Source organism: Bactrocera tryoni, chromosome 4 (genome assembly GCF_016617805.1).
Source record: "Bactrocera tryoni isolate S06 chromosome 4, CSIRO_BtryS06_freeze2, whole genome shotgun sequence".
Taxonomy (NCBI): Eukaryota; Metazoa; Arthropoda; class Insecta; order Diptera; family Tephritidae; genus Bactrocera; species Bactrocera tryoni.
The window spans coordinates 41,880,486-41,902,498 of NC_052502.1; the positions used below are offsets into that span (position 1 = coordinate 41,880,486).

The following is a 22,013-nucleotide window of genomic DNA, read 5'->3' on the forward strand; positions in this document are numbered from 1 at the left end:
CTGTACTTCTTAAGTAAATTTTAAATGATATATGGGTGGGCAATTGGTTGGAGAAAACACGACAATTCCTTGAAATAATTTAGGTGCGAAAATGTTTTGAAAATATGAAAAAAAATCTTCAAATTTTATTTTTATTTACTCATTTTACATTTTAGCTGTGCATCGGTAAAACTCACAAAAAATATATTGTTTTACTTTTTTAATAATAATGTGTTAATTAGAAGTATTTTCGTTTTTTGTTGTATACGTGGCAACTCCGTTTCCTTCGGTTATTACTCGAATATTAGTCTGTGTTCTAAAAAGGGAACCCATATTTTCTGTGATTTTAAGTAAAAGTTGTACAGAAAGAGTTTACAAGATGTTGTGATCAGTTTTCGAATTTTATTACACTTGCCACTCTCGGTTGTATTTAATCAAAGACACAGAATTAATATTTTAAAAATCCGTGTCTTGAGAGATGAAAATTGAGCTGAAAGAAAATATTATATTTTAATGATTTATGACAAAATATGCTACGGCATGCTGGAAATCTAAGCATTAGATATTCCGAAACTGCTTAAAACGGCTGTGTGATTTTTTATTAACGTAATTTTGTGTAGTCTTCTTTCGTCTATCTTCGCTCTATACCCACAATTTTATTTTATACTACGTACATACATATATGTACATGCATGCTTATATATATGTACATATTTATGTATTTACTTGCGGTACATATATAAGTATGTATGTTGCTAGGCAACCGCAGTGCATTCAATATGTAATTCCCGGAATTTAATCAAGGTGCAACGCTTGGCATAAAAGAAAATATAAAAACAAACACAGCGCTTATTGTTGTCTTCATTGAGTCTGTGTTGGGCTGGTGAAGCAAAATAGCCGATAATGGCAGAGTCAACTGTTTTATTATGAGGCCAGACATACAATCTTTAAGTTTATTTTGATTTCTTTTGCTTTTTTTCCTCAATTTATTATTACGACTATCTCTATAATTTTATGGCTTTATTTTACTTCCAAACTTTGCTCTGTGAGGGATTTGAGGAAAAATATCCTAATATCATTAGGGCGATTGTATGTAATTTAAAATTTTCGGTTGAGATTTGATGGTGTTAGTTATTTTACTTGAATATGAAAGTGTTATTTGGGTAGTTAAAGCTCTTGCATGAACCGTTAAGAATTAAATTGTTTTTGAACAATTAAGCAAGGGCTAATTTCGGTTATAACCGAACGTTTCATGCTCTTGCCACTTGCCAGCATCAAAGCAAGGGCAATATCTTCAGGTTCATAAGGTTTGTAGGTTATATGGGGTTTATGGCATGTTTACAACCGATTTTATTCATTGTAGGCACAAAGATGAACCGTTATTATAAAAACACGCTCCCTCAATTTTATTAAAATTTTCCGAGATGTGCGGTATAAAGACACACCGAAGTATCGAAATCATTTTATTCGGTTATTGGAGGCTAAGGGAAATATTACGATTCAACCCTTTTTTGACATATAGTATTAGATAATAATTCTCTACGAATTTTTATAACATATTTCACAGATTGACCGATATTTGCTGTAAAAAGTTCGCAATTGGTCCACATATTCGTTAAATAGGTACTTTTCTATTTTTGGTCTAATTTGGACACGTTTTGGTTATAAGGTGGCCTACTTTAAGCACACTATTCGGGCTAAGTTTGATCTCGATACATTCATTGTTGTTTGAATTGCATTTTTGAAAGTGAAAGAATCAGATGGAATTTAAAGTGAATTCCTCATAACCTGATACTCACCGTTGCAGTGTTATTTTACGGCTAAAGCGGAAGTCTTCTAGTATATATGGACACTTGCCATAAACAAATGTCTAAAATGTATTTTTTATAACTAATAAATGTGAGCCAATGTCAGGCTTTAGAGAATTAATGACAATTTTCTCATTAGTTTCTGTTGAGCCACCGCGAAGAAGACGTCATCAGTGCAAGACAATTTGTTTGCTAAAATTTGCTTAAAAAATCGAGAACTAGCCTGGTCATTGGAACGATCTCATGTCCGGTTATACGAATTGCTTTTGTATAAAAATAATAACACAGTACAACAGCTAATCTGGGGGGTGAGAAATTCCAAGTCAGGGTGATGGTATTAGGTCAGTATAGTAAAACTCTCAAAGGGTTTGGCGTTCGTATGTGTCAGTTTTTTATGACCTTTTAAATTTTTTCCTTATCTTGATGTTTTTCGTTTCGCAGTAGTAGTATCTGAAACCTGGAGAGATATGTTGGAGCGATCTTACCCATTTTCGCCATTAAACTATATCCAAGATTTGAAAAGACACCCTCTCACCTTCATTAAGATATCTCACAGATGGATCTATCTCTTCGCACAAATTGATATATCTTTTTATTTTTGACGTTTTTACCGTGTAAAATAAGATCATACACCGAATTTAGTTGAAATTGGTCAAGTAGTTGCAAGAAAGAACACACAGCGGACAAATCTAATAACTGTATACTATGTTGAACTATTTGGCGCCACATTTGGAATTTTTTTGTTTTACTCTTTTCTGACATTTTGACGTAACCCATAGGAGAGATCTCTTTGGACCAATCATTTTCGAGGTCTAAACATCTGAATGGGGCTCGGTTTTCCTCACGTTGATTATTCCATTTTCAAGGTTTAGATTACATGGATTCAGATTTGTTAATTTTAAGACAAAATTCACATCTTTTTTGATACAATTCTAAATTTTGTAGAGTTGCTACTGCTTACTGCTCATAGTTTGAATATTCTACTTGGTAATGAAATGATTGGTGAAATGTTTGAAAATGCTAGAAGCAATCAAAATAACCGGAAGTGTACTATATAGTCGTTTTAGGGCTTTTTTGTGTCCGGCTTTACTGACTTACACCAGTATATACGTATGCATATACATATGTATAGTATATATCTATGTATGAATGAATTGGAGGTGTATACAAACAATGGTGTAGAAACATAATTAAAAATAAGTAAGAGAGAATCTAGTTCGGGCGCATTCGAACATTGGACTATTCTTAGTAAGTTGTCTTGCTTAATATTCGACTTTTATTCTATTTAAAAGGCTAGCCTAGCTGACTTAAACCGGTGTATTTATCATACTTTGTATTAGAGCTAGTGAAAGGTAGGAACTTTTACCTCGAATATTTCGAAGCGAAACATTCTCACGAACAACATTTCAATGAGAGCCTCTGATCAATATATGTATAGTACATGTACTTGTATGTACATATATAGTATAAATACATCCAGAAAACATTATTATATATTGGGTATATAATGTTTATTAAGTTAGAGATTAGTCTGCTTTTGTCTATTTAATAGAAATGTCATCTCTTGCAGTGCTCCCTTCGTCAGGTTTGGGCTTTTGTTACATTTTCTTCGAACGAATCTGCTTTGCGCTTTGTCAGTGTCAATGCGAAATCAAATCGTGTAGCAATCTCGGCGATAATATATAATATTTATTTATATAATAATATCTATTTATGTAATAACAAAGAGACACCTCTGACGAACAAAACCATTATACTCTTGCGCAACATGTTGCCTGAGCATAAAAGTAATATTTCAAAATTTCACATGGTAGATATTGTGAAGAATGCATAATTATGCAAGTAGCGAATGTCAGCATAAGTGTTTGCTGTGGTGCATGTTGAAACTGGTTTTCTTGGTGTTAGCGGTATACACAGAAGGGGAAAACACATGTGTATATACTGCATATATGTATGTACATTCATTTGTATTTGGCAGCCATTGCACTGGGCTTTTGAAGTGAACAGGTCAAGTTTCTCAATTGTTAAAGGGTTAAGCTGCCGGTTGTTATACGTACACACATACATACATACATATATGCTAAGTACTCGTTTAAGTTTAAGCTAAATTAGCCGGGAAGTTATTACGGTATGAGGAGAGGAAATTATATGCAGTGAGCGCTGATTGCATACTAAGTAACTAGCTTGTCAAACATCGAGCGGATATTACCTTATACACTTGAGATAGAATAACAATTAATTATACACACGTATGTAACAAAATAGGCAATTATTACGGTACTACAGCTATGTTTAAACATATTCCAAAAAAATGTCGGAAGACATGAGTATATATCTACAAACAATTGCTGAATATTATGTTAACTCTGTTTTTGTGGAAAGAGCAGCTTAAGGCGATTTTAGGTAAAGTTTGTCTGCTGTATTCTACATATATATGTATATTTACTAAATTTTTGAAAAGTATAAATGCTTTTAAAAATTGATGATTTTGAATGAAGAGATATGTACATTCTTATAATTCATTTTAACTACAGCTTTCTCACTCTAAAAGCATAAATAAATCGTATTAGCATACATACTTTTTAAACTGAATAATTTACATCTTCAAATTTTCATGTTCCACTTTTCATAAAAATACAGCAATATTAATAAATTCTGCTAAAATAATTGCCTCTGTTTTTCAAAATAGGCAATTATTACGGTACTCTATTTCAGCTATGTTTCTAAACATATTCCAAAAAATTTCACTGCTCTTGAAGATGTTTGCATGAGTTTATGTCTACAAACACTTTCTGACTGAATATTATGTTTAACTCTGTTTTTGTGGAAGAGCAGCTGCAATGCGATTTTAGAAAAAGTTTGTCTCACCTTGAAAAATCACCCGATACATATGTATGTATATTTTAAATTTTTGAAAAGTATAAAATGCTTTTTAAAAATTGATAATTTTGAATGAAATATGTACATTCTTATAATTCATTTTAACTACAGCTTTCTCACTCTAAAAGCATAAATAAATCGTATTAGCATACATACTTTTTAAACTGAATAATTTACATCTTCAAATTTTCATGTTCCACTTTTCATAAAAATACAGCAATATTAATAAATTCTGCTAAAATAATTGCCTCTGTTTTTCATTCGGTGTTATGACAGAACTACATAAAGTTCATTTGCTGACATGTGCATCAACTATTTGCTTCCATATGCGGTCTACAAAAATAAAATTACTGGGCAACAATTGTCTGCTGTTTGCGCTCATAATTTTTCTGGGAAGCGTCGCCAATTATCGCACGTATTTCAGAAAGCATCTGCCCTTCATTTTTGCCAACGTTTGAAAATATGTACATACATACATATGTGCAGTTGCGGCCAAAATAATAGGAGTGAGCCGGTCCTGAAAACAAAATATCATCTTTTCCTCTAGAAAACATATTTAAACCCAGCGGTGGTTGTACCGCACTCACATCCCCACAAATGTGTCAAAAGCAATAAAACAAGACTTTGGCAGCGTTTAAGGAATTTTACATCCAGATTTACTGGATTACTTTCCACTAAACTTTGAAGGCTTGCACTTTGGAATACTCACAATCACACATTTACTATGAGGTTGAGGTATTTAGTAAGAAGTTGAGCTATTGAGTAAGCTGCGCAATGACCTCAGTCTATTGACTCGCAACAACCGTTTTCAAAAGTCACTCTGCATAGTCGTATTCCTTTTGGCATATAAAAATAGTGTTTGATCTACTGTATTCACTTGAACTCGCTGATTTATAATTCATACAAAAAATAACAAAAATACTCACTTCTGCTGTAACATTAGTTTTATTTGAACTCCTTCCCACTATATTAGGATATTTTTCTCATTCTCCCACAGTACGTTATAGCATTGACAGACGGCAGCGTTAAACCAGATTAATTGCGTTTTTCGGGATTAATTCAGGAGTTACCACAGCTAACTCCGTTGCTGAATCCAAAAATAACTCTCAAAATTTTAGGGAGTTTGTGAGATTTTCGTTGGCAACATTGTTAAAAATGGCCAATTTTCATCTATTGTGAATGAAATACAAGCAACCCTAACAGCTGTTTATCAAATTCTCAATATAATATCAATAAAACTTCTATGTTATGATGCAGTTTTAAAAATAATGTTTTTATATGTTATTGTAATAAAAAATGGTTTGGTAAAAATTGGTCGGCTAACAACCGTAATGTTTATCTTCTATCAATTTTCATTAAAAATATTATAAAAAGGACAATGAGCTGTTTATGAGAGTTTCAAACTCGCATAGCTGCCGTCTGTCACCTACAAATTTGGATCTGATTAAGTGCGCAGTTAATCCGGATTAACGCTGCCGTCTGTCAAGGCTATTACGCTGACAATTTGATTATATGTGAAGTACTATATTTTACCAATTTTTAAATCCAAACCTTTAAAGCAACAATCCTATTATTAACAACTGCAAGTTCAAAAATTTACAATAAATTTAGGGGGTTAGGGGTAGTCAGAGGCACGAAAAAATGAGAATTTTCAGTATTTTTTTTTTGCTATTAAATCGTGTTATTTTAAAAAAGTAGTAACATGGCATTATTATAGAATGTGTTGGTTGAAGTCACGAAAATTAAAAAACAAAATTAATTTCCAAAGTTATAGTTGTTTGTGTTGATCCAGTTCCAAATAAAGGTACTTGCGGTGACAACCATAAGTCCTTGGAGATTCATCTAAAATCAATCGGACAAAAAAAATTAGTTTTATAAATAGTTAAACTCGGGCCTGATCTAAAGATTTTTTTTTTTCAAAAATTAACAAAATGGCGGCCTCAGAAAATTTTTGTCTAAATTTTTGGGAAAAAGTCAACAGTTAATTGGTCTTAAAAAATCGAAATTTTTGAAAAAAAAAATCCTTCGATCAGGCCCGAGTTTATTATGTATTCTAAAAGCTGTATAAATTTCATTAAAATCTACTGAGCGGTTTTCGAGTTACAGTTGTCACCAGTTCAAAAAACATAGTTTTGAGAAAAACGCGTTTAAAGTTTCACACTAGCGCTTTGACGTGCCCGCGCTCTCTTTGTTATTTGTCCAATAACTCAAAAACTAATTATCGGATCAACGTGAAATTTTTAGAAAATATTTTTAGGATATTACACTTAACGAAAATGCAAAAAGAAATTAATTTTTTGAAAATTCTGACTACCCTTAAACCCTTAAGTTACCAACGATATTTCGTTGTTGACATCTCCTTATTATTTCGAGTTTAAATATATTTGTGTCGCTGCTATTATTTTGGTCACAGTTGTATATAAATGAAGTAGAAAAAATATAAAAACAAAAACGACAGGAAAACACACATCATTTACAAAGCATGAGATGAAGAAGTACATACATGTGAAGTGCACCTGTCTGAGTAATTATTTCAATGTAAAACTTGCACCCAACAAACCAAATAACAAAAAGCTAAAAACAAATGTTTGTTGACATACATGTATAAGTTGTGTCCAAAATTAAAAAAAAAAAGAAATCCACAACACACAGAAACAGTCAAGCCACAAGTTACACAAAGGCTTCTTTGGGAAAGTTAGAATGTGGGAATACATGTGTTTTGGAATATTAAGCAACAATTCAAAAAATGCAAATTTTTGCAACTCAAAGGCAACTGTGTAATAGAAATACTTAACACACACATTATATACAATGTTATATATAATATACTGCTTGTCGGAAACCAGCTCGGTTTTAGTGTGCCTATCATCTTCACGGGCATATATTCCATAAAAGTTTCTGGTGAATTCAGCCAAGAAGAAAAATAGCAAAGTTTTGCCTTGGTCAAAAAAGCCGTCAGGTTAAATCTTTGGCTGCATTTCAAATTGTGGCCAATGTAATCACCTTCTCCTAACCTAATATGGCTTTATTGCCATTCGAATATGTAGGCACAGTTTGTTAAACCATTAAACACTAGTTAGGTAGGCTGCCTTTTATATTTCAAAAATCCAGATTTGAGAACAAAAACCAATATTAATCATCGAAAATTGCTTTATTGTCGGAGCTACATCGCCGAAAATGTAATTAAGTTTATTGATGCACTGTTGCAGAGCTAATCCACTAATGAAAGTTGTAAAAAATGATTCCTCGAAAATGTTCGCGATATAATTCCATTTTTTGGCCGAGATGAATATTTTGAGTAACTGTAAACAATACAAAAATGTCAAACTTTATCATAAAGTTGTGAATTTCCAGATTGCAACACTAGGATTGCCAAATCTCGAAACACTAAAGGCAACCTACGTAATGCTTAGTTGACTCTTTTTGCGCGCTTAACTCGGATTCCGCTAGCTAGCCGCAAAAATGTAGAGTAGTTAATTTTTTTCTGTACTTCGCGTTTTTGCTCATCTCTTTCCACATGTATACCACATATGTATGTATGGTATAGTATGTCTATTTTCATAGTAGTCTTAGATGTTGACTGTATTATGGAACTGCAACTGCAGACAATAAAACTTCGGTAGTTCGGTTATGTGCAGGTAATGTTTTAAGTTATATCAGCACTCGAATGCGGTACAGCGAGCCACTGTTGGAAAGAAGAAGTGTGGTTTCAGAAGTACTGAAATGAGAGTACGGCTGGCACTTTGGAATTTTTGTTTCTACCAAACTATTTTAGCTATCTAAACAAGCATGATAAGAGGATTTCGTTTCGTTATTAAAGTTAAGTTAAAGAGTTAAAACGGAAGTCTGGTGATGCTGGATACTTCAATAAAAAATTACTTACAGAACCTTCGGGCATAGCTCCGACAAACACCGAATACAGGATCCCACTTTTCAGATGAGAAAGAAGGTACAAAGTAAACATTGGAAAAAATGGCTGGCGTAAAAGTATGTTAACTTCGCACAAAACTCTAAACATCTCTACGGATGGCTCGAAAATGAACGATAGAGTTGATAGACAGAAGCATTGTAAAGAGAATCAAAACCCGATGGCAGCTCACCTGCGTGCAAAACTGCAAAAGTCATGAGCAAAACGGTAAATAAGAAGTTTATAAAATTTCTATTAGCACTCGATAATTGAGACTGTAGGAACATGATGGGAATACTAACCTGTCACTGTCTGGTGACGACACACGCCCACAGAATGGGGCTGACAGATCGAGAAGCCTGCAGGATGTGTCTAGAGCAGGGCACCTGGGAAACTGTGGAGCATCCTTGTGCACTTGTCTCGTATTGGCAAGGCTACACTGTAAACATCTGGAGTCCCCACGGTATGGTACACTGGCGGAGATATCGATAATGAGGCCGCTGAGTCTGTTTAAATTCGCCTGGTCCTTTTGGACCCAGCAACTGAATTCCATCTGGTATTGCAAAGGCCCAAAACTGGTCTATGCGTGGCTTCTTGGCCCACCAGTTGAACCTAACCTTATCTAACCTAATCAATAAAAATGAGTGCTCAGTATTAGAAACGTTTTGAAGCAGCTCCATTACATACTCTTTCATCTTACCAAAATCAAAGCCAGTTAAATACTTTCAGGTATAAAGGCTTGTAAGTTATTGTCGATATACTATTATTGTATGTGGTATAAAGTCTACTAGAAGTTGTTTCTATCAGGTATATGGGAGCTAAAGAAATTATTAATCCAATTCAATTCATTTTTGACAAACAAGCATATTATTATTAGAAAAGTATTCTCTACGAATTTCTATAATACAAGGTCTGTCGCAAAAGAAGCAGAACTTTTTTAATATAACTGTTTCTGGTGGCGCCACCTATTGGTGGGTATATGAAATAAAAAGTTTGATCTCTTGTTGACATTTCGTAAAAATTTTAAGGCAATTGGATAACTACAATCGATGTTATCGATCAAAAAGTGACAGCAGCTTTCGGTCATCGGTCCTAAAATGCAAAGAGCAAATATTAAATTTTGTTTTAAACTTGGGAAAACGTTTACTGAAACATTTCAAATGATGAAAAAAGTTTATGGTGATCAGTGCCTATCCCGTAGTAATGTGCATGAGTGGTTTAAGCGATTCCAAAAAGGTCGTGAGGACCTCTGTGACGATCAGAAGTCGGTCGTCTTCAGAAGTCAAAAATAAAGACAATGCTGATTTGTTTTTACGATTCCGAGGGTATTGTACACCGAGAATTCATCCCACCTGGCTAAACGATTAATGCTGTGTTTTACCTTGGTGTTATGAAGCGCCTTTTGTCACGCATTCGTCGTGCTCGACCACAATACCGTGAGGCAGGGTCCTGGCGCCTACCTTGAATAAAAAAATATAACTTTTGATAAATATTATTTTTTTGTTGTTTTTTAACAGTCCTGTTTCTTTTGCGACAAACCTTTTATATCTGACAGAAGAGCGATATTTTCGATAAAAAGTTGGTAATTGGAACTTTCATTCACATATTCGGTATCAGGAGGTTTGAACCGTGATTGGAGCAATGCAATCAATATTTACTGATGACTAAAATTTTATAATCTTCAACCTCGTGAAACGTTTTGTCTAAAAAACATTTATTAAAAGGAGTGTTAAGCACCCGCAACGCTTCCTTCGTTTCTCTTTCTCATAAGTAGCTTCATACCTTTGATGAATATGCCGGATATAATCAAAAAGGTTGTAAATAAATAAACCTCATACACTTCCGCTCGTATGTATGTACATATATGTATGAAATTTTTGTGTTTTACTTCCACTTGTTACCTGTTTACCTTGCTTCTCCTTTGGCCGATAATCAAATCTCTAGACATGAAAAATAATAAGAATTAAGTAGCAAGCCTATAAGAAGTGAGGAATACGAAGGTTTCAAACTAATTATGCGCTTAGTCTAAAAACTGTTGTTGCAACTGCACCGGATATTGCAAGTGAAATGCAATCCACGTCGAAAAAGAAATATGATGCGAGAGAGAAAAGGGTCAGGCTTACTAATGACCGCTTTGGAATACGAATTTTGCTTATTAAAGACTTTACTATTTTTTAAATATTAATTTTGTAATGTTCAGTAATATTTTTTATTGAAATATTTTAATGTTGCTTGATTAATTTGAAAAAAAAAAATATGAGTCATCGCATTATATGATATTTTTACATTTTCTTTTAATTATTTTGCATTATTAGTTATTTTAATTACTTTTTCTTATTCATAGTATTCCAACACCTTTTCTTCGGCTCACGGAGTAACTTACCACAACGAGATGCACTAACATAGAGGACGAAAAAACGAACAAAAGCAAAGAACCAGACAGTTGCAATAGTACTTATTATTATTATTCTACTCAACTGTACAACAGTGATTTTAATTGAAAACGTGCCGGTAACAGCTACAACTAGCGGTTGCATCCACATTTCACCAAAATACTTTCCACCTACGACAGTCGCAGTAGCTGGCTTTGGCGCTTCCCGGCGACACCATGACTGTAAAACTCACAAAATTTTTCAGTAGCGCAGCCGCCATACCAACGATGACAACGGCATCGCCTTCCAGTGAAACGGCTGCCACCAGCTACCATCATCAACAGCAACACATACAATTTATGCAACAACAGACGCAACAGCAATCGTCGCTAACATATAATCCGTATATTGCGGGTGGTATGGATAGCGACGACTTGTATGATGATGACAACATGTCGTTATATTCGAGCGCCACCGCTGGCAGTGGTATTATGACGCAGCGCGGTCATTCATGCAACAATTCACAGCGTCCGTTGTTGGGTGAAAGGAAACCGCCAAAAATGTTGTTGAGTAGCAATGCAACGAAGAAAAATAAGAAGTCGACTGGCTTTAATCAACCGCAACGTCACTTGCAGCTACAACAACATCAACAACAACAGCAACAGCATGAAGGGAAACCACAACTGCTGCCGCACCAGAAATCGTATATCTCGCCGTACGTGCAGCAACAGAAACGTGATAGCGCCAAGGGTTTGCATGGCTTTAACGATTTCGATATTTTGTCTCAGCAATATACGGAGCATTTACGTAGTAGTCCGCATATAGGCTACCCTTACGGCAGCCCCCCTTCACCATCGGCAAAGTCTAATGATTTCGTATTCGATCCGTTGCCGCAGCAACACACTTTATATGGGAGTGACGTGGTGCACCAACAACAAAATGCGAATCAGTATCGGATACAACAAACAGGAAATGACATTAATGAGACGGATTACTCTTATTATGAGCGAAACGCTTACAATGTTAGCGGTAGTGGTAGTGGTAGCGGCAGCCCGGACGGTGCCAGTAATGGTCTCCCGGCCGCAGTGCATTATATGGGTAAATCGTCACGCTTTGATGATGATTTTTGCACTCGCCGTAATGCCACATTTTCTGAGCCGCAACCGGTGTTATTATCAGAGCAGGACTGGACGCCTCCGGTTTCCGCCGTTACTGATGACATGAGTGGTCCTTTTATATTCGGTGGTGTGCCTTCTGAACGTTTTAGCCATCACCGACCGCAGAATGGCGATAACACGTTATCAAAGCTACCAAATCAGCTGGCTTACACTAGTTCACCGACCGCAGTCGAACGCTCGTCGGACGGTGCGATAGATGTGGCAGACAAACACCCACCGTACAATGACCAAGTGACTGTGGTAAGTGGATATTTAAGTTTAGAATTTTAAATTATATATTATGCTCAAAAATTCGAGCTCACCTACAATGTGAGTAGAAATTTTATACTGAGAACGCCTAATTGTAACCCGGTGTGTAAAAATTAAATAACTTTGAAATTGATTATATGATATGTTTTGTAAACTGGGGCAAATTTTTATACCCTGAACAGGGTATATTAAGTTTGTCACTATGTTTGTAACAACCAGAAAGAAGCGTCGGAGACCCTATAAAGTATATATATATAAATGATCAGTATGTTGAGCTGAGTCGATTTAACCATGTCCGTTTGTCTGTCTGTCCATCCGTCCGTCTGTATATATACGAACTAGTCCCTCAGTTTTTAAGATATCGTTTTGAAATTTTGCAAACGTCATTTTTTCTTCAAGAAGCTGCTCATTTGTCGGAACGGCCGATATCGAACCACTATAATATATAACTGCCATATAAACTGAACGATCGGAATCAAGTTCTTGTATGGAAAACTTTCATATTTGACAATGTATCTTCACCAAATTTGGTACAGATTATTTTCTAAGGCAACAATGTAATCTCCGAAGAAATTGGTCAGATCGGTTAACTATAGCATATAGCTACCATACAAACTGAACGATTGGAATCAAGTTCTTGTATGGAAAACTTTCATATTTGACAATGTAACTTCACCAAATTTGGTATAGATTATTTTCTAAGGCAACAATGTAACCTCCGAAGAAATTGTTCAGATCGGATTACTATAGCATATAGCTTCCATACAAACTGAACACATAGTTACTAAAAGAAATGCACCTGTGAAGGGTATATTAGCTTCGGTGCAGCCGAAGTTAACGTTTTTTCTTGTTTAAACTAAAAAAGAAACAGACACTCCGTTTCACTGAGCGTACTAAACTATTGACATTAAATAAAATATGTTATATATTAAAGATAACTGTTTTGAGTTTCTGTTTCCAAGTTCTTCAATGCTTACACACCGATATAAGTGATTATACACCCTGTGCGCTTGTATGAAATTAAAATGTCTCCAAACCTTTTATAAGTCAAATAGTGGCTCCTCCAATTTTTTTCAAGAACAAATACGTAAATTATAAATACCACAGGAAATCAAAGGAAATGATAATTACATCTCAAAAAAAGGTTAAATCATGTTGGAAGAGTGCTCAAATCTAATTAAGTTTTTGAAATCTTTTCATTTGATTTATATGTGCGGATTTAAGTGATCTGTTCAGTTCTAGGAATTGTTATGAACGAAAGAATTTATTAAATCGTATGACATCCATACCCAACATAAGTGCTTTTTTATGACTTCTATCGTGCTACACAGTTCCCATTTTCTACAAAAAAAAATTTGCTTTTGCAATTATGTGGAAGGGTTGTGTTCCAAGATTGAGAAGAGATTATTGCTTCAAATATTTTCGGAATGATTGGAAGATCCAACATGACCGCTTAAGTGCTCGTTTTTTCTTCTTTATTGGCGTAGACACTGCTTACGCGGTTATAGCCAAGCGAAACATAACGCCGACTCATCAGATGTTGTCATCGTCCAATCCTCTGCACCCTATATTAGGTCGGGGATGATGAGTGACTTCTAGGGTTGTTCGTTGAGAGAGAACTTAGCACCTGTTGGCAAGAGTTATTCTGCGATGGATTTCGATACTGACTTTGTTGTTGGTGTTAATGATGGTTCCAATATAGGCAAAATTTTCTACGACATCGAAGTTATAAATGTCTATAGTGGCGTGAGAGCCAAGTCGCCGATGACTGTTTGTTAGACGACAGGAGATATTTCGTCTTGCTCTCGTTCACTACCTGGTTTGTTGTGGCCAAGGCGTTAAAATCGACAAAGTGGTGGTGTGTGCCGATCCCCTTTTCACAGGTCTTTTACTCATGGTGAATACCTGGTCAACTGTTGATCTTTCAGGTCTCAAGCCACACTGATAAGGTCCAAACAGTTTGTGGACGGTGGCCTTTAATCTTTCACACAATACACTCGATAGAACCTTATATGCGATGTTGAGGAGGCTTATCACATGGTAGTTGGTGCAGATTGTGGGGTCTCCCTGTTTGTAGATTGGACAGAGCACAATTAAATTCCAATCGTCGGTCATGCTTTCGTCCGACCATATTCTACAAAGAAGCTGATGCATGCTCCTAATCAGTTCTTCACCGCCGTGTTTGAATAGTTCGGCCGGCAATCCATCGGCCTCCGCCTCTTTGTTGTTTTTCAGACGCGCAATTCCTATTCGAACTTCTTCATGGTCGGGCAATGGAACGTCCGCTCCATCGTCATCTACTGGGGAATCAGGTTGGAGAAATGTTCCCTCCATAATTTCAGTATGCTCTGGGCATCAGTCACTAGATCACCTCTAGGGGTTCTACAAGAGTATGCTCAGGTCTTGAAACCATTGGCATGAAATTTTGCTTTCAATGAGTTCGACCAATAAAGAAAAATAAAAATTGTAAAAAGTGTTGTTGCTATTATTAAAGTGTACTTCATGTGGCACGTGCACATATGTATTACCATTTCTACGCCCTCGTGTCTGTACATATACGAAACAGTTTTCCTAGTACCGTAATGTGGCTCAATGTCCTTGCCGTGGCTGAAAAATTGAATTTTAATTAAGTGCCAATAACATGATTTGCACACACCAACACACCTGCATACATATATGTATATTTATATGAATATACACCTAATGAATATATATTGATATTGAGAAGAAGAGATGCAACCACAAATTGGAAATAACAACAACACCAGGCAATTGTAGTCGCTAGTGAGTCTGTCTGTCTGTCTGTCTGTCCTTTTGGTGGTAGTTAATTGCCGTTAAACTTATTTGTAAACGCATTTAAGGAATAGAAATAAGCGAATGGAAATAAAGTAACAAAAGACAAAGAAAATAAAATGACACGGAAAAGGAAGAAAAAAGCGGAAGTCTTACACCAATTAAGCAAGTCAAGTGTAATTAAAGCGCACAAATGAAACGGAAAAATAAAGCACACAAAAAATAAAAATTAGCGACTAAATTGTGAGCGTGGAAGAAAAAAGGAAAAAACAATGCAATACAATAAAAACAAAGAAGAAAATGGATTTTAAAGCTAAGTACTTATTTTACGCGAGAGCACAGTATGCAGAAAAGTTTTTGTTGTTGGAAAGGGGCGGGGGTGAGCACCATTAAACGGCAAGCACTTCATTAGCTTAATTTGTACTTTAACAGCGCAAAGAAATTAGAAGAGCGAAAAGAATTGAGAGAGACTCTTGCAAGGATATTACGCATCCGTGCGATCGGGTGGCCAGATACTAACATATTATTAACTTACTTTAAAATAAAATTAAATTTCTGATTCAGATAAAATAACTCACCGAATATGTATACTGTATATATATATATTTATAATATAGTTAAAACTATCCGCTTTGATTTTAATGTTCGTTGGCTATAGACATAACGCTGGGTTGACATTTTCAAATTGACTAATATTCTTCGTAGATTATACATATGTATCTTCTCTCAGACAGCTGAAGGCTGGGCATTCGCAAAGAAAATGTTCCAGCATCTGACCGGGCCAACTCGCCTGTCTTTTCGTTTCTATATATTCGTATATGACCAGGTGCCCACATGATATTAACCGAGTTACCTACTAAAAGCCTGTTTTCATAACCTAACGCAGTGAGATTTATGGACTTTTTGGTTAGAGCAGAAGCCCATTTGGTGACTTCTGGTATGCCAACAATTTCGGTCTGAAATACTGAATTGTAATCATTTTGTTTGAACCTAATTTCTGCGTATGTATTACTTCATAAGAAGTATGTTTCTGTCCTTTCACCCTTGATCAATCCATTGGTAAATTTTTTTTGCAATTCCTTATTAACAAGATCGAGGTATGATACTATGCTCGGTGTAATGCCGAACCTGGTTCCTTTGGCCTAAAATCATGACCCGGCGACCTTACTTCACTTGAATATTTTTTGGCCGGATAGCAAAGATAATAATATAGCCACCATTTGGTGTCGTAAGCCCACATTAATTAATTTTCTGCAAGATTTCCGGATTTGAAGGGCTTTTGAAGCTGTGCTCTTAGTGTGTTCTATTCAGCTTAAGGGGTCAGCAGGGACATTTTTTTCATAGAAATTTTTATTCTACAACAGAACTTTTTTCACATACAAGGTCTGTCGCAAAAGAAACAGAACTTTTTAAATATAACTGTTTCTGGTGGCGCCACCTATTGGTGGGTGTTCTATTCAGCTTAAGGGGTCAGCAGGGAAATTTTTTTCATAGAAATTTTTATTCTACAACAGAACTTTTTTCACATACAAGGTCTGTCGCAAAAGAAACAGAACTTTTTAAATATAACTGTTTCTGGTGGCGACACCTATTGCTGGGTATATGAAATAAAAAGTTTGATCTCTTGTTGATATTTCGCAAAAATTTTAAGACAATTGGATAACTACAATCGATGTTATCGATCAAAAAGTGACAGCAGCTTTTGGTCATCGGTCGTAAAATACATTTTGAACAAAGAGCAAATATTAAATTTTGTTTTAAACTGGGGAAAACGTTTACTGAAACATTTCAAATGATGGAAAAAATTTATGGTGATCAGTGCCTATCCCGTAGTAATGTGCATGAGTGGTTTAAGCGATTCCAAAAAGGTCGTGAGGACCTCTGTGACGATCAGAAGTCGGTCGTCTTCAGAAGTCAAAAATAAAGACAATGCTGATTTGTTTTTACGATGCCGAGGGTATTGTACACCGAGAGTTCGTCCCACCTGGCTAAACGATTAATGCTGTGTTTTACCTTGGTGTTATGAAGCGTCTTTTGTCACACAATCGTCGTGCTCGACCACAATACCGTTAGGCAGGGTCCTGGCACCTGTTGCACGATAATGCGCCGTGTCATCGGTCGACGCTTGTCACTAATTTTTTGACCAAAAACTTCATATGAACCATTAATCACTCACCCTACTCACCTGATCTGGCACCCTGTGATTTTTACCTATTTGGAAAACTTCATTTGCCCATGAAAGGACACTGCCTTCAGGACTTTCAGCTTTCCAAAAGGCGACGACCGATATTCTCAAGAGCATTCCGAAAAATGACCTAAACACTCATTTGAAATGCTAATTGACCGGGTTAAACGCTGTATCGAAGCATAAGGAAACTACTTTGAATAAAAACATTTAACTTTTGAAAGATATGAATTGTTTGTTGTTTTTTTTAACAGTCCTGTTTCTTTTGCGACAGACCTTGTATCATGAGGTATATCGTGGAGTGTATAAACACAATTTTTCGGAATTTTTTGATGACATCTGTCGGGGAAATGGCTCGGTGAATGAGATGCGTTTTTTCACTGGCGGTCACAATTTCTCATTTTTGGATCATCTGAAACACAAAACCTAATTTATTCTTAAAAAGTACGTGAATGGTTATCGTTTCTATTAGAATCATGAAAAATCTTGATAAATAAAAAAGTTATTAACATTTTTTTTTAATTTTTCTCCATGTTGTTTTACATAAATTTTGTCATAACATTGCCAATAAATTATAAAAGACGACGGGACGATAGCCAGGCGTTTGGCAACATTTAAAAAAAAATTAAGAAAATCGGTTGAGTAGTTCGCATGGAATCATGTCCGCCAGTTTAAAAAAGTGTGTTTTGAGAAAAACGCGTTTAAAGTTTGTGGTACTGAAAAAGCATACAAAGATGGACATAAACGTTGAAAAATTGACATACCCCTAATTATTATTTTTGGGCCTTTGTCGAAACTTCCAATGGTAAAGTGGGTTTCTACATTAATTCTAAGAGTATAAGAAAACAGAAAATGCAAAAAAAATTTTTTTTTTGAAAAAAGATTACCCTACTGACCCCTTAATTTTTTTTTATCTAGAATAACTCCGAGATATTTGACAGAACTTGACTTTTCAGTAGCTCTATCCCTTAAAGCAGGGAGATTAAATTGCCAAGCATTTGTGCCAGTTGACGGAGATGTCAAGATAACGGTGATTAAGATTCATCGCTGAGCAAAGGACAGCACACTCATCCACGTAGCAAACGACCTTAAGTTCTCTCTGTCGATTTAAAGCATTAATTTATTATTCAAGGTGACCTAAGAAGAGAAACGTGGTTCCTTTTGAGGTTACCATAAGCTATCTCTCACATATACTAAATTTTGTTACTCAAATTTACTTCAGAGTTGGTACTTCAGACATAAACCAAAATATTTTAGTAAAGCTAAGTAAGTACCTAAAATATTATGCTACTGAAAATAGCTCAGTTCACAATCCTGCACCTTTTAGCTCTCCCTATACTTAGTTATTATAAAATTTTGCAAACAGCTCGAGATATTACACCCGTTCTTTATCCTTGCAAATTGCGCAAGTATTTACTGTTTGAATGCGCGAGAATTTAGTCCTCAGTCCACTAACTTTATTCGAGAGTTTTATTTAGTGACATATGAATTTAATACCTTTGTAGTAACCCAGCTATATGCAAGTAGTCAGCTACTTGGATCCTTAGATCCATTTGATTCCTTAAATATTCACACTTCGTGGCAGACGGGAAAATATTTATATACTGCGATTCTGCAAATAAACGCTAATACAACCGAAAGTACCAAGCTTATTTTATACTGCCTTAAGGTTGTAACATTTTCATTTAGTTGCGTCATTTAGTGAATTAACTGCAAATAAGCGAAAGATTACCAAGCGTAGTTGCAGAGTTACTGTCGTTAAGTGTCGTTGTCCATCCGCAAGAATAGCGAATGAGCTAAAAGTGAGTCCAGCAAGATGCAAAAGTTGTATACATATGTACATCTTGTTGCACAGACATTTACAAGTCGAAGTACGGCGACTCGGTGAAAGAAAGGACATTGATGCCCTGCAGGGAATTCAGTTAGTTCTAAATTACTCTAAACTAGTGTTGACCGCAAGTCCAACTAGTCAGCCGACTGCGTTTTGACCACACAATCTACCAAACAATAAACATTCAAAAAAACTTGGTAATTTATGCATTTATTCTATATTATTGTATAAAAATCTAAAATCGTTGACTCAAACTAAATTTTAGATAAACAGTTTTAATATTGGTACATGTCAGCTGTTTTCGCGGGTTTTTTATGATATATAGTTGACAAGTTCCAGCAGCGAACTAGTGCAACTTCCGTCGAATTTTAAACCTATAGTTGTAAACTAGTGTTGAAATCATTACTCTGCTGTTTCACTAAAGGGCTTGTCTGGTGCACTGTCATGTTGTTTTCTGGGAACAAGTGAGCAGCAACAGGTTTTAGCTTTTATACGGCAATGTTTTCAAATATACAAATACATATGTACATACACTATAGTTACAGCTTAGTACATTGTGTGAAAAGTAGTAAAACGTCAGACGTTCACCTGACACCTGCCAGTTACTTGAGCCACTAGTAAACAGTTGCTATAGTTTCCATATACGAGCATGTATTTAGATTTATTGTGGCAATAGAGAACTATTTTCGGTTTTTAGTTTATTTAGCCAACTTTTAGGGTTTACTAAATACCAGAACCAAAAGTTCTCATGAAAAGCAACATAGATTTTTAATGAAGTTGATGAATGTATTTCGGCTATTTTTTGACGTTCGGTGAAAAACAACGATTAATATTTAAGAAAAAAACATTTATTTTCACTTGGTTTCACTGCTGTGTTCATCTTGTCACGATTTTCACTCTTCTGGTCATCTGAAGACCGAACAATAAAATACGTTGACTTCTTCTATATCAAAAGCATAATACTCTTCACAGATACATTTTCTAAAGTAACTGTAAACTGTGACAAAACAGTATCCGAAAATTGTAAATAAAACGCATAATATTTAATTATTCATTAAGGGGTTATATACAGTTAGGAAGTCGAAAAAAGGCATTTTTCAAGAATTCTTTCTAAGCAAACTATTTGGTTTATTGATTTGAAACTTGGCGGGTATATTATGACAACCTTAAACTATATTCACATATTTTTTATTGCCAAAATAATTATCGGGAACGTTGATATTGCCAATTTTGCAGAGGTCCGCAAAAAACGGCCTCTTGCGGTGAGCACAATATCTCTGGACTGGATTATTTAAAATGCAAAAACCAAATAAATTTCATTAATATAATAAATAATCTAGTGAGTGATCGAAGGAATTAGCAAAAAAATTTTTTTGACAAAATGGCGGCTACTCAAAGCAAAAGTTTCGATTTTCGACCAAAATTCGGGTCTTTAATTGTTTATAAAAATAAGAAATTTTCATCGGATGGGGAAATTCTTCGATTAATTACTAAAAAATATAGTTAAGCAGCTTGTGTAAAAATTTCAGACCGATCGGTTCAGCCGTTTCTGAGAAATCTTGCTCACCGACTTTGAAAACACCGTTTCGAGAAAAACGAGTTTAAAGTTTTGAAAGCACTTTACATGTAGTCGGCGCGCCTTCACTAATGTGTCTATACTTCGAAAATATTCGTCGGATCGACTTGAAATTTTGTGTGTGTGTATACTCAGATATATACATATGTATATATGTATTAAGAAAACGCAAAAAAAAATCGATTTTTTGAAGATCCTAACTGTATATAACCCCTTAATATTTATATTGTGGCCTTAAAAGTAATCCACACCACTTATGCCAACGATTTTTCCAGTCCTCGAAAAACTTTTCATAAGCACTCTTTGGGATAGCTTTCAGTTGCTTCAGCGAATTTTGTTTTATCTCTGCGGTCTACTGAAAACGGGTTCCGCGGAGCGGCAATTTCAGTTTAGGGAACAAGAAAAAATCCCACGAAGCTAAATCTGGTAAATACGGTGGTTGATCGATGGTATTATCATCGTGTAAATTCCGTGAATTCCGTTTTCATGATGCACCAAATCACGTATATCGAAAAAAATTACCATTGCCTTGATTATTGAGTGGATTTGGATTTTTGTTTTCGGCTCGTTCATTCCTCTCCATTCCGACGATTGTTGATTTGTTTGCATGTCAAACTCATAAACCTATGACTCATCGGTGGGATCGGAATTTTCATGTCAAGCATGTCTAAAGAGAACTGTTCCAGAAACTCTTTTTAAAAAAAAGCACAGCTTTATCGGGACGAGTCGGACAAGAACGCATTTCATATTCAAAATATCCAGCAAAACCATTCGACGGACTCGCGAGAGATGTAAAGCTCTCTTACCATCTCGCAAACACACTCCTGACAATTTTCAAGCACCATTTCCTTCACTTTTTAATATTTTCATCGAGGTTGAAGGTCGTCCAAAACGTGGCATGTCTTCAACGATCTCTCGACCGTTTTTGAAGGCTTTGTAGGCTTTGTAGGCTTGTGTTTTTGATAAAATTGAATGACCGTAAGTCTTTTCTAACATTTGCAACGATTCCGTACACAAAATTTGGTTAGAAATACAAAATTTGAGACAATTTCTTTGTTCGATATTTTTATCCGACTATCACCCAGTCGGGTCTATGTAACCGGAACGGACCCGAGTTTTTTTCCGGACAAGGTCGGTTAACTCGGCAGAATTCTACCGCTGCAACAACAACGCATCACTAAATATCTTTTTAAAAGATTGAGCTTTTGTCTCGATCAATATATTTTTGCATTCAGTTATTTTATTTTCTTCAGAC

At 35.3% G+C, this 22,013-nt stretch overlaps 1 protein-coding gene across 1 annotated transcript in view; it reads left to right on the forward strand.

The window, feature by feature from the left end:
* The window catches only part of LOC120774382, a 75,877-nt gene that overhangs the window by 14,355 nt on the left and 39,509 nt on the right, over window positions 1–22,013 (forward strand). Inside the window, exon 2 of the mRNA XM_040103992.1 lies at window positions 10,919–12,364. Within this exon, the coding sequence (XP_039959926.1) occupies window positions 11,183–12,364 (1,182 nt within the window). The 5' untranslated portion in view covers window positions 10,919–11,182. The remainder of the gene's footprint in view (window positions 1–10,918; window positions 12,365–22,013) is intronic.